This window comes from Mauremys mutica, chromosome 2 (assembly GCF_020497125.1).
Source record: "Mauremys mutica isolate MM-2020 ecotype Southern chromosome 2, ASM2049712v1, whole genome shotgun sequence".
Classification (NCBI taxonomy): Eukaryota; Metazoa; Chordata; order Testudines; family Geoemydidae; genus Mauremys; species Mauremys mutica.
Window position 1 is genome coordinate 199,344,284 of NC_059073.1, and position 17,136 is coordinate 199,361,419.

At 40.9% G+C, this 17,136-nt stretch overlaps 1 protein-coding gene across 5 annotated transcripts in view; it reads right to left on the reverse strand.

The window, feature by feature from the left end:
• Positions 1-6,591: 6,591 nt before the first annotated feature.
• HECW1 (HECT, C2 and WW domain containing E3 ubiquitin protein ligase 1) overlaps positions 6,592-17,136 on the reverse strand; it is a 398,524-nt gene continuing 387,979 nt past the window's right edge. For all 5 annotated transcript variants that reach the window (XM_045008223.1, XM_045008222.1, XM_045008225.1 and 2 more), the window contains one exon: positions 6,592-7,669. In XM_045008223.1, coding sequence (XP_044864158.1) covers positions 7,558-7,669 — 112 coding nt within the window. In that variant the 3' untranslated portion in view covers positions 6,592-7,557. The remainder of the gene's footprint in view (positions 7,670-17,136) is intronic.

Below are 17,136 nucleotides of genomic sequence, written 5' to 3' on the forward strand. Positions count from 1 at the left end.
TCTGACCAATGTGGTGATCAGTTTATACCTGAAGCATATTTGAGTATCCTTTATTCTAGCATATATAACTCAGCATGTTATTCAGATGCTAATAAAATTCATTCTTTAATCTAGTGATAGTACTGTATGTAACACTGTATGTTCTTCTGCAACTGTAAATTCTAGTCTGACTACATGCTGTATGAAGAAGTGTTTACTTTTATTTCTTCTAAATTGATATACTATAGTTATCCTAAACTGAGGTACCTCAGCCATGTACTCTTGAATTCATCTTGTCAACATGTAAGGCCTGAGTCCCAAAGCTCCCACTGAATTCAGGTGGAACTGTGCGTGCTCACCACATCTGAAAATCAATTCCACATGATGATGATGTGGGATTTTTTTGTTTTGTTTGTTGTTGAAATTGAGCTGATTCATTAGTCTGAGGACAGCAGGGAAACTAGGTTTTTTATCAGCTACAACTGTAGCAATTTCATCAGTCTTCACATTCACTTTGCAGTTTAAACAAAGATGCACAAATCCATTAAGTGGCAGCATGAGGCACATATTTGTATCATTAATGCCAGCTTCCTGAATTACTATTTGACGTGCGTGGAAGCTTTTATCTAAACTGCCACTCATTTGGCACAGTGTTTGAACTGAATAATTTGTGGAACAGGTGACTAAGCTCCCTGTAGGAAGATCTTATGAACATCCTTTCCTCTGACTCTTCCTATACCTGGACATGGATTGCTATTTGCTGTAGTTGTCACCCAGAATCTGAGTGCTGCAAGTAAATGCTACAACAATTGTTTTAATTAATTGTTTGCACTAAATATCTGTTACTAAAAATTTGAGCATGGTTGAATAGGACCACATATAAAAGTCAGTCTATCATCTTAATTCAGAGGAAGCACTTGGAATATCCCATTATAGTATATGACTGGATGGAAAAATGCTTTCCATTTATATAACTTTATTTATTTTAAGCCTCAAGAGCACGTCTCTTTGAATTTATAGTCACCTAATTCAATGTCCAAAAAGTAATAAAATCTTATTCTTTATAGCTAGGTTGATGGCTTAGCAAGGAATTTTTTCTCCCATATACAATATTACACCATTTGGGAACTATAGGAGGATATCACATTCCTCTGCAACATCAGGCATAGATCACAGCCAGATGCAGGATGCTGGATACAATAGAGCACTGGTCCGATTAAGTAAGGCAAATCCTATGGTCCTAGAGGTGAACTGATTTCATCACCAGTTATGAGGCTTATTTTCAAAAGAGAAAGCAGACTGATCAGAAAAGTTGTACTTTTTTCAGTGCTTGTCCTGAGCAGTGTTCTAGAAATACAAACACACTAACAAGTTACAGAGTTGTCAATAAAAGGCCATGTAAGATATACTAAAATCAAATCACAGCTTGTATCCAAAATCTCACAGAAGATTCCAATGCTGCCACTGCTGCATTCCTGAAAAGCTGTTATCCGAGTATGATGGTTTTAGGGAAGCATGATAATTTATACTGCTTTAGCTAAAGATTGGTGGTAAATGATGTTAAAAAAATTAAAATAATTTATACCAGCAATTCTCAGACTATGAGCTGCAGCCCATTCTTGAAATAGACTGAACTAGTGTGCTCCAATACAGTGTACAATTTAAAATTTTTTTTCATTGCCCCTGCCTCGTTTCATTAGCAGGGTCACTGTTCAGGGCATCAAACAACTCATACAAGAGCCTGGAAAAGCAGTTGTTTGTTTTCATGTAATAAAAAGATAAAAGGTCAAGGTGTATCCACAAAGTGCTTGCTTTTCACAAAAACAGAAGAGTGATTTTTTTGTTGGCACTAAGAATTATCTCACACAGCTCTAGTGTTTTGTGGCTTAAAGCTATAAAACTTTAGATAAAAATTCCTGCAGTCTAATCCCTCCTATAAGCTGTTATCATGCGAAACCCTAAAACGCTGATAATTTGCAAAAATCACTGAAGGCTATTTGCAGTCTTGATGTGCTCTCTGAAGGCTTCTGTTGTATTTAACCTAAACAAGCTGTCACAGAACACTATGGGCCTGATTTTCATTTACACTGAAACCAGAGCAGTGTAGAGGCCTTAGTGTAAAAGTATCACAGGAGCTCCAGTCCAGGGCTTTCTCTAGTTGATGTCACCATTTACCACAGGCCCAGCAATTGTTAAGAAATCAACGTTTACCCACTGATCACACAGTGCTATCTAGTAGTCACATTTTGTCATCATATTTGTCAGCATACTTTCTAAAAAATAAAACAAACTTTTGTACTATCAGGCTGGGGCTGGCCCTAGGATGGTGCTTTTGGAATATGGGTCCCTGTCTGCATACACTCAAAGGCACATGTCTAGGCATTGAAGCTGCTGCCAACCCACAGTCATTTCTATACTTTCACTTTTTGGTGCTATGCATGTGGGGATCTGAGATAATACAAGCCCTGAGAGACTGTGCAATGCAGACATCAGGCCAGATCCAATGCTGGTGTGTGCAAACACAACTCCTCAAGTCAATGGAGCGCCACCAGGTATGAATTTACCCCATTATAGTAAAATGCATCTTGCACAAAAGAAACTATTTTTAATAAACAGTACACATGATGCCATAACAAAGTGATTTTATTGACATTCCTGTATAGTGATATGATTGAATAGAAAGCACAGCCTGAGTATCATGTGACATTTTTCTGTCAATATAAGCAAAAATCAGTCCAATAACAAGGACTTTTACTGCCATTGACTTGTATGAAGTCTTTAACAAAACAATAACAGACATTTCTTTTAGATAAATTGGAAGCTGCAGGGAATTTGGCTAATGGTACAATATTTACTATACCTAGTACCTACTATCTACAGGCATCTGTTTGTCTGCTAGAACAAAGGGACTACATGACTCATTAGGGAGAAAGTAACAATCCAATATTTTGGACCTTGTGATAGCTGGAAAAACCTATCCCAGATTTGTAGTATATTGCAGTCATTTTTAATAACAAACTCTGAGGTAAAGCAATAATAATAATAATAAGCACCACATTTGTTTTAGAAAGGTTTGTTGGTCTGCATGTGAGTGAAAGTGTTTAATCTTCACTGGGAAGCGCTGTTCATGTTGCTATGAAGACAGGCTGAACATTCATGATTTTAACATAAATTAATCAAAGAATTCTAAAGCCAAATTCATCCTGCTGGAACCCCATCTATATCAGCAGGATTAACACCAGGGATGAATTTAACCCGCCGGGTAATATCTATTTATGCAAGTGTATATATACATATGAAAATAATGAAAACTTTTTTTATTTTTTGCTCAAAGGTCTTAGCTGACTCCTCCTCCAAATTATGACCTTTTCTCTACTCCCTAGCCCACCTGGTGTGATGATTTCAATCTCCAACTTTTTCCAACTGGGGCTATGTCAAACATTTGTTACGATGAAACCTAAAAAAACAAAACAGTCTGGGTTTCAGGTTAGGTTGCAAATTCACAATTCGACCACAGTTAATTGAAATTTCATATGCACTTGAGCAAACTGGGGAACATTTATATTTCCTCATCATAACTTTACAAAACTCATGATTTCTATGCAAAACTAAATGTAGCCTGGCCTATTTGCTTTCAATTTTGTGGTGCCTTTGGACTCCAGAACTGAAAAGACTGTCATTTACAACACTTATCTGTTTTTCTATTCTTTCCTTCTCACAGCCTAAAATCTGTGTATTGATACCAATAATCTTATTTTAGCATAATGATAGAACACAACATTTTAAGAAGGGAATTGGGGTGAGGGGAATTTAATGGGTTATGATTGTTCTGTGCACCTTTAATCTGCTTTACAGTAGTATTCCTTGTGGAAAACCTTTTATTCCTTCCTGGGGAAGGGCCGAGAAAAAATGGCTCTCATGAATAATCCAAATTTTTACGATAAATGTGCAGACCTGTGGAGAGATCAGAATTCTCTCTCATTTATAGATAAGTAGTGATTTGAATTAAAGAATATAGGAAAACAGTTCCTCTTGTGTATGTGTTTTTGAAAAAAAAAAAAAAGGATCAATAAATGGATAAGACAGAATGAATAGGGTGTTCCTGTTGTGAGATGTTAACTATGCAAACCATCATAAGAAATGATATCCCAGAGATGTCAATGTGTGAAAATTACTTGAGAGGAGTTTATCAGGGGAAGGGAATTAAAAAGATAGGATCAGATGAAGTTTCTGGAGGGGAAAAAAAAGGATAAAATATGGTGTTTTCTTTTCCCCGTTTCAATGTGTTGGTGACAAATCTAGCAAAAGCATGTGTAGAGGACATGCAGAAAAAGAGTCATTTGTTTTCCCCTGCTATTATTTTTTATCCAAGAATATGCACGGTGTTTCCATTTTGATGCTATCAGAATCATCTGAGAAAACAGCTTTTTTGAAATATTTCCTTGCCATGCACTTGCATGAATGCTTTTGCCAGAGATTTTGATGGAAAAGAAGCTGGCCATGCTATATTTTTTCTTTATCCAGAACACCAAGTTGCTTGACATGATAACTGTCAAGTATGTAGATGCCTACAACTTAGTCTAACCCCTAGCATATGGCCCATGTTAGAATCTGATCTGAAGAAGGAATTCAGGAGCGAGTCTTTCTTGTTTCAGTCGGGGGCTAGATGCTGTCTGTGCAAATACAAATATCTTTCATTATGCTTCAAAAAATAGTTTATTTTTTTAATAAAATACAGCTCTGAAATATTTTAATATTTTAAAAAATTCTAACTATACAGTTATTTAAAGGCTGGGACCCTCCCTCCCCCTTTTTTTTTTATATTAGCGAGACAGCTCTTGATGTACAGTTTTCTTTCACCAACCTGGGACCAACCAGATGGATACTTGTCTTTGCTTATTTTCTTGTATTGTTGAACATAATGCATGAAGATAATGCGTGTTATTTTGTAATGATTCTGTCAGGGATGAAACAGGAATCTTGCACAAAAAAGTGACCTTTGGGACCCAACCTATGAGATGCTCCTACTGAATGGAGTTGAGGTTGCTGAGCACATTGCAGCATCAGAGCCAGAGCCTTTGTGGCAATCCTGGTATAATGGACTCTCATATAATTCACCCTGATGTAACAGATGCATAAAGAAGCAGGTTACACAATTATTGTGAACGATAACACCCACAGTATATGGCTATATAACTGAGCGCTCTTTGGGACCGATGCTGTGTTTTTACATGAGTGTACAGTGCCTAGCACAATGAGGCCCTGATTCATAGTTGGGGTCCTTAGTGTCTACCATAATACAAATACATAAATAAATAATTTAATAAATAAATAACAATGTGTATTCTAAAATAAAGACTTAAAAGAAACACATAATAAAAATACTGTTAAATGGCCATCAAATATCAGTGACGTAGAATTAATGGAGCACTTTAAAAATCCATATTCTGATTAAACCAAAATATCGTATTTCCACTTAGAAGCATGTCTTTACCTGTCACTATTATGACATGCACTAACTTTAAAATCAAGAAGAAAATCATTCAAAAATATTAGAAAAAACAATCATATACATATTAACGTATTAATAGCTAAATATGTTGGTCAGTAAAAACGCATGGAAAGGCTGGGCCTACGTTCTTTGAAGGGTAGGTTTATAAGAACAGAATGTGTTGGATGTTGAATTAGTCTATAAACTTGACAGCTTTCTGAAGTATAACAACAAAATGAGCATAGTAACAGAGACACAGATGCTCTGTGGCAGGGGTGGCTCCAGGAATTTTGCCGCCCCAAGCACGGCAGGCAGGCTGCCTTCCACGGCTTGCCTGCGGAGGGTCCGCTGGTCCCGCGGCTTCGGCGGACGTGCCTGCGGGAGGTCCTCCAAAGCCGCGGGACCAGCGGACCCTCTGCAGGCAAGCCGCCAAGGGCAGCCTGCCTGCCGCCCTCGCGGCGCCTGCAGAGTGCCCCCCCCGCGGCTTGCCGCCCCAAGCACGCGCTTGGCGTGCTGGGGCCTGGAGCCACCCCTGGGGTGTGGTATCTGACTGCCATCTTTTTCACGTGAGCTATTGCTCCCATCAAGAAAGAATTACCCTGTATATTTCACTTAGTTTTTGTTATGGGTAGTCTTTGACCCTATCGTGCTCACTTCACATTTTCCCAGTTAAGACAAACACTTTCAATCCACAATTAGTTTTGGAAAACAAGGGCAGCAAAGGTTAAAAGTTGGAGACAACCAGTGTTGTGGGTTTAACTGTAATAGCCTCAGCAATATGCATCAAAGACAAGCATGCTACTGTGTGCCTTGCCTTTCCTGGCTTTGGAGCTGAAAGGTGAAGCCCACAAAATTAAAGAATTTGTGGTCTCAATTAGGCACCAGAAAAGAACTGGCTCTTTAATTTGGTGGTACCTAATGAGGCCATGTGGGTCATTGAGCTTCACTCCAAGAAGAATTGCTACAAATGTTTAAGCAAAAGAGAGATACAATCTTGCTGCAGCTTCACATTTAATAGAACTTTGTCTAAACCCTTCTGTGCACAACCAATTCTGAGGCTATGGAGGTTTGCATTTGACAACAAAGGGAAAAAACAACAACCAGAAGTTAGCCCTGCCTGACAAGAAATAAATGGCTTCTGATATAAGGAACGGGATTGTCTATACTTCTCATTTGTAGGGTGTGTTTTAAACATCAGATAACAAAGAATCAGTAAACAGAATCCAAAGATATTAACAAGAGCAGAACATTCTTCTTAGTCCCCTTTTCTTTGTCATGTACAATATTTAGGTAAGGGATCCTTGTCCTTTATGCTACATAATGAGACATCCCTCTTGAGTATGCACAAATTTGTGCTTCTTGTGTGGTAAACATTACAATAGAGATTCCCCTCCAAAAATGTCTGAAGTGCAAGTTCTTTCTGGTATGGCAAGTAACCATCCATAGCAACCACTGGAATACTTTGCATTGCATTACAGGTTGTTGTTTTTTTTCAATGTCTTATCTGCACCATGTGCCTGGGCCAGTTCCGGTTGATGTGGATCTTGAGTCCATGTATAAAAATTTCAGTTTTACTCATAGATCTCTCTATGATGGACGATATGTACAGGAAAAACAAGGATGGATGAAAGAAACGCTTGACCACCTCCCAGTACTGAATTCAACTGGTAAGAAGTAAGATGAACTGTGGATTTGTTTAGAAGACACAGGCATATAGAAGCTTGAAATGGTTGATGAGGTTATTTATTTTTTAATCAACATAGGTGGAAGTAAACATTTATCAACATTTGGTCAAGTGTAACATAACCTGCATTTGTATTTTCATTATTATTAATGGAGGTATGTGGAGATATACAGAAACCTTGAGACAGTTGTTTTTCTATTGCATACAGGCTAGCAGTCCATTGGAAACTGAGGATGAAAGCATGAAGGTTAGATCTTAGAGGGAGGCAGTTCTTCATGCACAGCTTTTGTCAATCCTGATTTTTGTTTTCAAAAATAAAAACACGGAAAACCAAGATCATATGATGGTGGGGAAGGAAGGTGACATCATCAGCCAAGAAAATACCAGAAGTGCCTGAATTCCATCACTCAAGTCCAAACGTGCTAGTTTCTTCAACAGCTGTCAACAGCTTTTCATACAGCATAGAATAAGATGGGTAGGGTGGAAGATCCAAGCGGTTGAAACATGTGTGTGCCCTGCAAATGGAAAAATGCAGTGTGGTAAGTTTAATTTACTTTTAACAAATATATTAATGAGAAAACACTGCTTATTCTGACGGAAGTTCACTCATGTCCTCTAAATGGCTAAAAAGCTTTAATTAAATAAAGCCTGAGTGTTAAAATAAAAGCCCCTAAAATCCAAAGAGCCAGAAGATATTTTAAAAATATACATGCATCAATTTGAACTATATATATATAGTTTGTCTGTATATATATATATATATATATATACAGACAAACTAAGCATTAACAGAAAGTATCTGTATGACAGGCTAGATCCTGCACTGAGCTCCATGTGGGTGAATCCCCTGTGCAAATGTGGGGTTCACTGTGGAATTAAGGCCTCAGACTTCACACAGAGTAATATTCACTGGTGCCACTTTGGCTGTTTTGTGCTGTTCCAGAAATGCAAAGCAGCTATACATCTGGTATACGTGGCTGGTTAAGCTCTGCACTACAGGACAGTTATAAAATGGTTGGAATGTATTGGTAAATTTGGCCCTTTGAGTGGAGTAATAAGACAGGACTGACAACTGTAGGTTCAGTGGGAAAACAGGAAACACTACAAAACCAACTGCTTTGGGTGCCTGAAAGAAGAAAGTCTCTAGAAAGCAGAATGCTGTTTCTGTAACTCACTTGTTATAAGGATGGGTTTTAAATATGATTATTATTATTATTATTTGTACTACTGTAATGTCTTAGAGCTCTAGTCAGGGATGAGGAGCCCATTGATTATAGTCTATAGGTACCTACATGAGGTATTAATATTTAATAATGGGCTCTACAGTCTAGCAGAGACAGGTACAACATGAGCCAACGGCTGGAAGTTGAAGATAGACAAATTCAGACTGGAATAAAGGCATATATTTTCAACAGTGACAGTAATTAACCATTGGAACAATTTACTGAGTGTTGTGGTGGATTCTCCGTCACTCGCAATTTTAAAATCAAGACTGGATGTTTGTCTAAAAGATCTGCTCTAGGAATTATTTGGGGAAGTTCTATAGCCTGTGCTGTACAGCAGGTCAGAATCTATGTATTGGGCTAGGCATCGTACAAACACAGACAAGATGTCCCTCTCACAATAAATTTACAATTTAAGCCAGTTGATAAGTTTTTCAACAAAATAGGGGACACATTTCCCATGAAAAATGTCCCCATTTTCCAACCAACTCTAGTTTTAAATCATGCTTGAGTTGGGGGAAAGATTTCCGTTTGTATTCTGGCTTTGCTAAATCGTTTACTATTTCCTTTTCTTGTAGTAACCCTGGTGATCAAAAATCCTCAAGATTTAAAATACTTTTATGGAAGTAGGAGGAGGCCACTTTTATGGAAAAACGGGAGGCTAATCCTAAATTACTAACAAAAATCATTCCAATCAGTTCAGCATAAAAATGCTATTTGCTTTTTAGTTTTGAAACACACTGACCTTTACAAATATCCTCAACAGCCTCAAAATGATGCTAATTAGTAATCCATCATGCTGTGCTTACTCTATCTCTGTAGGGAGTGCACATATATGTCTCCTTTCCCCCCAAAGCCCTAGGCATGGTGATGGGTGTTGTTCATGTCTGGTATTTCATATCCACATCAGGCCAGATCTTCAGCTACTGTAAAATGGCAGAGCTGCAATGAAGCCAATGGAGCTATGGTGATTGATGAGAATCTGGCTCCTGGTATTTTTCGAATCTATTGCCTTGTTTTACTTCCAGCTCTGAGATCTCATCCTTTAATGCATGTTATTTCCTATGAGCTGAAGCAGAAGAGCCCTTCCTAAAGTAGACTTCCTCTTATCCTCTGCTGCTCATTTGTTAGGCCAACCAAAAAAACCAGGCTGAAGGCAGATTAGTTGGCATGAGACTTGTAGAACTGAAAGGGGAGATTTATCAAGCACCCACGGTGAATCATTAAAAGCTATCAGGAAATTGAAACAGACAGAGGCATAGTATCCATTGCACTGCAGCATTTCAGATAGGAGAGCTTTTACTAGTTTTTCTGAATAAAAAATTGTAAACTGGTTATTCTCTGAGAGAGTATGCAATAAAAGCAATTTCCTTTGGAAATGAACTGGGAACATAAAGGAGTTAGAGAAATAAATGAACCTTGATAAAGTCATTATTATAATACATCTCACAAGTTAGTGCATCGTGTGGTGTATGCATTAGAGATGAGTAGCCTTCCACCATTATTTGTGTTCCTCAGCCATACCCACTAAGCCCTACCAAAGTGTGTCAACCCTTTTCAGAAGCTAGAAGGTGGTTGAGTTCCGTTGGTCCATTCAGTCACCGCACTCTGCTGAGACTAGTAGCAAAAGTGCTGATTAGTGCTACCTGCAATGGTGTTTACTGTAATATGGACACCTGTCCACTAGGAACTGGATTGAGATAATCAAACTCATTTCAATCAAGCCAGTGAGCAAGCTTCTAATGTTAATGACTTTCAGTCACTCTTCATCTGGGCTAGATTCAGAGCACAGACCTACTTTTTTTCTTATTACCAGTTCTCCGAAACAAAGACCCTCCAAACTGAAGCCATTATTAACCTTTTGGGTGTCACACATAAAGAGCATTTAGGGGCAGAGAAGAATCTTCTTTGTGTCATTCCTTTACAATTTGAGTGGAGGCAAGGACCTAACATAGTGTGTGTCCTCAGAGCCATACAAATGGTCCTTCATTGGACATACAAGCAAACATCGGATTATGGGTTTGTACAGGACAAAGGCTTATGTAGAGGAGGACAGCAGGATATAGCAGATCATTACAGGGTCATATAACAGGGGAGGAACTATTGGGGGGAAAAAAGGGAAGGGAACCTCAAAATGTCTGGAGATGTTTGGACATTTATCCAAACAAAATATTTGTAGCCTCTAACCCAAAAGTATCTGTCATACAAAAAGATCCCCAAACAACCAAATAAAAAAGGGAAACTCTCAGGCCAACTACCATGCAGGTACCATAAATTGCCAAAGGACAAAATATGGGGTTAAATTCTGTTCTATTAATCTATGCAGTCAGCCCAGTTTTACACCAGTGTAACTAAGAACAAAATTTTTCCATGTGACCTTCTGCAGTGTTGTAAATGGGCCAGCTATCATTTCCTGTTCTTTGTTGCAAGGGCCAAAGTCTGGGGACAGGCTTGATGTGCTGGGCCCAGAGTGTCAAGTGTCTACTTATGTAATGCAGTGACAAGTTCTCTTTTTGGTTTGGGGAGGGGGATAGACAGGAGGAAGATAAGTCTTCCCTGTTCCTTCTCGATATTGCTGAGAAGGCATTAGTTTTGCTTCTTGCAACTGAAAGTTGAAACCCTTTCCTTTTCCAGCTGAACCAAAAGGCATTCAACTCAGCACTTGGGTTGTTTATATTATATGTTATGTGATTCCTAAGCATATAGGTCAATTAAGAGACAGGGACATTTTCTGTAATGTCGCAGTCCCTTAACTTTGTGCCCAATCTTGCAAGGGGCTGAACACCTCCTAAGGTGTGCTGAGCAGCCTCTATGGCCACGGATGTCACTGTAATCAGAACATGGCAGGAGAGGCTCAGCATTTTGCAGTATTCGGCCCTTTGTGTGCATTGGAGTGGAAATGCTGCATGAGCAAGGGAAGAAACAATAATTACATTTTGCGAATAGGCTTTCTTCTTTCAGTTAAGCCTCTAGCTAGCCCTGTTAGCCTGTTGACATATATGAGAGCATGTTCAATAAGTATGAGGACCAAAACTTGAAAGAGCAGAGTATTTACACCTTTATGAAACTGACTTCTACGCTTTTAGAAGAAAACATAAGATAAAGTAATCTAAACTATGACCTACTTATCATGCTCTTGTCTTGAAGGAAGAAAAACTATCAACTAATAAATTAAATTTCTTTCTTCTTTGCAGTCTGTAGTTATAACTCCTGGTAGTTTGTGGGGGTCTGAATCTCTAAATCTCTCTTAGTGTCTCCACTGCTACTTCTCTCCTTTTAAATGTCCTCTCTAAAAGTTACATGTAAGCTTTTAAGCTCTTGGCATTCTTCGTTTGTCACTTCCCTTAATCTTTATAATGCTGACAGCCCAAAGGCAGCAAATGCACACACAACCCTACGCTGTCAAACTTATGGCTTTAACCCATCAGCTGTAATAAGGCTTGCTTTCTGACAGAAGAGTGCCAGAGAGACAGAAATGGGCCACTTGTTCCTCTCACCTTGCTTTTTTAGGGAGAGGTACTAACTCCCAGCCACAATCCTCAAATCTCTCAGGTCTTCCATACAAATATCTACTTTTGTTCCTCTTTGTTTGTGAAGGGAAACTCTCAGTGGTTCCTCTTGGGAATTTTTTGCTTAAGAAGTGACCTGAGGCTCTAAGGTTATATTTCTGTTGTCTTCAGCAAAAATGGTTTATGCTTCCCTTACAGGAGGACCAGTTTTCCAAGGGTCACACATCTGAATCAGTTTGTGCCTTGGATATTTGACTGTCCTGGTAACATTTTATTGTCAGCATGACATTTTGCCAAACATATACATAATGAGAATATAAAGAACAACAATATAGGAACTATACTTTGAAAAGGAGAATTATATTATATCCCATAATCATCTCCCTTAGACTGAACTGTAATAGGGCAATTAGGAGAGAGGAAGGGACTCAAGAAGGAAAGAGAGGGGAGGAGGATGAGGAGAAGGATCATGGATTAAAAAAATAACAAAACAAGCAAAACGAACACACACACCACTAGGAAAGGGGGAAATGATGAATTTATATCCTGTTATTTGTACACCCAGTACCTTAATTGTTATATGGCAGTTCTGGATATTATGATGATAGGTGCCTAATAAATATCTTAGGACCAAGAGAGATCATTTATGCAAGATCAAATATTTACCGATAATCTGCATATGCTAACTGCAGACAATATGCTGGTATTTATAAATTACTTTGTAGAACTAAAATCACTTTCAAGGGAAAGTCAGCTAATTCTCTATATTGATTGAGAGAGTAAAGGCCTCTTAGGTACAGATTATTTGCAATTCTTATTGAAATTGCTGGGCCAGATCCTGGGGTCCTTATTTGATTTTTACCTAGGCAGAACTCTCCTTCAAGCCAATGAGAGTTTTGCCTGACTGTGAAGGAGAAACAGAGTAAGGATTTCAGGATGTGTCCCAATGGGAGGTATAGGTGTTCAGCACTTCTCAGGATCAAGCTCTTAGCAGAGGGCATTGTCTACTCAGACAGCTGTAACAGAATGTTTTTCCCTCTCTTTGCACATACTTTTCAGGTGAAGTTGTTTCCTTAGTTTTAGACACAGCTACATGATTTAATATAAGAAAGATTTTTTTTTTTGGTATTCATTAAAGTATGGCGGGGGGGAGAATTAAGGTCAAGTTCTTGGGAGACTGAGGGAGTTGGCTGAGAGCCAAAAATCTGCATGACACAAGATAAGAGCTTCCCCTGCTTCAACAAGGCTATAGATGGGAAGAAGTTTTCTCAGATCTTCATCCAGCTATAAACCCAAACAGTAGAACGATCTTTCCCCCATGAGAAACTTACTAAAAACCAAGCACTGGGAGTCAATGTATAACTGCTGCATTTCAAAGGGGAGTCTTCCATATTAAACAGGGAGAGTAAACCTGGGGCCTGAAGAACAGAAACCAGCATAAATAACATTAAGTGCCTGGACTCTGTTACCTAGTTTGTGGTATCTCATTTGATTCGCTACAGCAGTCTGGAGGAAAAACAAACCGCAGTTTTACATTGACAGAGTCCTGCAGGAGTTAGACACACTCTGGTTGGATACTGCTGCAGAGTCACGTTCTTGTGGTCTGGGAGTAGAGCAATATCTCTGAGCTGTTTTCTGCTTTGGCTGCCTTTATTCTAATGTGTACACCTGATACATAGATGTAGATTAGAATAAAATAACCTATGTCTCATTTCCCATGCATAATGAAAATAATCCACTTGTTGGGTCTGATATTCCTTATGCCAGTGTTTCACACCAGTGTTACTCTGTTGACTTCAGTGGATTTATTCCTGATTTACACCAGCATAAGTGAGGTTAGAATAAAGCTCCTGGAGTCCAAATCTTCCAAACCACTCTAAAGTCATAACTACTGTTGATAGTTGTATACCTGGAGCTGGAGGTGTAATTTCCATCTTGAGAATACATATTCATGCTAGCTCTAATTGAGTACCGCACTAAAAATAGAAGTGTACCCATGACGATGTGAGGGGCTAGGCACCCTGAGTACAATCCTGTCCAGGCTGTGTCTACACTTAAACTGCTAGAGTGGCCCAGCTGCAGTGCTGTAGCTTCGTCGTTGTAGGCACTCACTACAGCAACAGGAGGGGTTTTCCCATCACTGTAGTTAATCCACCTCCCCAACAGGCAGTAACTAGATCAATGGAAGAATTCTTCTGTCAGCCTACACTGGGGGTCAGGTCTGAATACCTATGTCTCCTGGGAGAGAGTGGGGATTTTTCACATCCCTGAGAGAAGTAGCTATGCTGATGTAAGTTTTCAACACAGATCAGCCTTTGGTATATACTTGGGTGGATGGCCCCTCTTGCCACTGCGGTTACACGGCTATTTCCAGAAAGCCCTATCATGAGCGCTATGTTTTGATAGTAGTACTATTACAAGTACCATTTCACCTCAGAAATTCACACCATGTGTCTTTGCTGGTAGTGCTGCATGTTGTGGCAAGCGTTAGGCATTACTACATCTGTATTCATTGGTAAACAAAACAGGAGCAATTGCACACTGCATCACTAAAGCATAAGGACAATGTGTATGAAAGAGTCACACATCTAAAACAGGAGAAGGAAGAAGAGATCAAAGAGGGAGCCCTGGGTTCTTACAAAATATTTAAAACTTTTCTTGATACTTTGTAAAACATCTGGAAATGTTCAGACCAGACCTAGCCATTAAAACCCAGCAACCCCACATCCATCTCTGTGCCAGGCCCAGCTGAAGAAGCCAACTGCTTGGAGGTTTATGCAACCTTTTGCAGATTTCTATGGCAGAAGAAACAGTCATAATTCTTGGTGGACTGGGGCCTAAGAATTTTGTAGCATTCATGAAAAAACTCAAGCCAAAAGTTAGGGTCCTAAATCCATATTTGAACACCTAACTAATCTAATCTGATTACTTCTAGGGCACATAGAAAGGGTTATCTATTTCCCCAATGCATTAGATAATGTGGGAGGGGAATAAGTGCAAATGTAGAGGCGGGGAATTGTTTGAGTGGGAGGAGGATCTGTAGTGAGTTACCTTACATTGGTACACTTAGTGTGCATTTTTAAATTATGCCCAAGTGCCTAGAGGATATGGTCAGATGCTGTTTAACCCTCTAAACAAATCCATAATTAGGCATCTAAATAAAAAGTTCAAGTAAATGTGGATTTAGGAGCTTAATTTTCAGTGTCCAGTTTTTGGCATTTTGGCCCTGGTGTTTTATATATTTCTGACTGCTATATGCACTCAACAGCACTTTACAATTATTAAATAATACAGACGGTAGTTCATGGTGAACAATCTGGGTTTTTCTCCCATCAGAAAATGGTTGCTTCACTTGTCTGGATCAGGGCCGCCCAGAGGGGGGGGCAAAGGGGGCAATTTGCCCCGGGCCCCGGGCTCCGCAGGGGCCCCTAAGAGAAGAGCGGAGGCTCCCGCCTCCGCCCCTCTCCTGGAGCCTCGGCGCATCAAGCGCCGAGACTCCGGCCGAGCCCCTGAGCCTCGCCCCGCTCAGAGCCGCGTGGTGAGGGGGCGGGGCTGGGAGCTCCAACGGCTCCGCTCGGCGTGGAGCTCCCAGCCCCGCCCCCTCACCACGCGGCTCTGAGCGGGACGGAGCTCAGGCCCTGCTGGCTACGCGCTCGGTAAGAGGCCGGGGCCGGGGCCGGGGGGAGAAGCCGGGGCCGGGGCCAGGCGGGCGGGCGGGGGGAGAAGCGGCGGCCGGGGCCGGGCGGCGGCAGCGGCGGGGGGGAGAAGCGGGACCCGGGGCCGGGCGGGGGGGGAGAAGCGGGACCCGCCGCCGTCGAAGCGCAGCCCGGTCTTCGGCGGCGGGGGGCCCCTTCTGTTCCGGGACCCGCCGCCGAAGTGCCCCGAAGGCCCGCGGCGGGGACCCCCCCCCGCCACCGAATTACCGCCGAAGACCGGGCGGCGGGTCCGGCTTCGGCGGTAATTCGGCGGCGGGGGGCTCCCGCCGCGGGTCTTCGGGGCACTTTGGCGGCGGGTCCCGGAACGGAAGGGCCCCCCGCCGCCGAAGACCCCGGGCCCCCGGAATCCTCTGGGCGGCCCTGGTCTGGATCACATTGCTCAGAAAGTTCTAGAGGGTTCTGTAGCTTTGACCTGGAGAGAAGGCTTCTTCGGGGGAGAATGAGACCTTGAGTAACCAGTGGATAAACTTAAGGCAGTTAACTTAATATCTTGAGGCTAACTGAATCTAGGTCATAAGCAATGCCTAGGGTTAACACAGAAAGTTAAGCAGAGGAGAACGAGGCAAATTACCTTATTAGCCCTTGACAGGTCAGCCTGGCATTTCTTATATACACTACAAAACCCGCTCATCTTCACATAGAGAAGTCTAATGTAGATGGATTTCTACAGAAATGCTGCACAACTTGGAACTTGTACTTTTTGTGATTCTTCGTGTTCACAATCAGGTCTGTCCATAACCACCTCTATAGCCCATCTATAGAGGTGGTTATGGACCTCTCAAAGATTTGAAAAAACAAATGGGACTTGCAGAATGCCAGGAAAGTCATTAGACTTGGTCTCTGTCAAACCAAAGTAGGAAGCATGTGATAAAATTAAAGGATTATCCTTGAAAATGCCTTGTCAGCAGCACCCTCCCAGGCCTGTCTACCCTGTGGATTTGCCCTGATTCCAGCCATCCCTGGCCACCCACCAGAACAGTTGCACTGGACCAAACCCCTAATGCAGATATGGTAAATTGCAGTTGGCAACAGTGCAGTTTAATGCTACTTGAAATGGGGTTTGCACCAATACAGCTTACACAGTTGTCTGGTCACTGGTGGATGAAACGAGGGCTAATTCCCCCAGTTTCCCGAAAGGACTGTATGGAGCACCTCAGCTGTTCTTAACTGGAGATGGTCTCTAATGTATGCAGGTCCCAAGCCACTGAGGGCTTTATAAGGCAAGAACAACACTTTGATTATTCTTCTGGAAATGAATGGAAGCCAATGTAGATCTTGAAGCACAGGTGAGAGGTCTTCCCTGAATGAGGAATGTTAAGCAAATAGGGTGTTTCCTTAGCTGAAATCTCTTAATGGTGGTAAGATGTAGCCTATATAGAGTGCCCTCCAGTAGTACAATCTCAAGGAGGCAACAGCATGGCTAGACATAGTGACATCCACATTCAAGAAAAGAAGTCACAACCTAGATGGAAGACAGTGTGGTCTAGTTGACAGAACACTGATTAGGACTCAGAAGATCCAGGATCTATTCCTG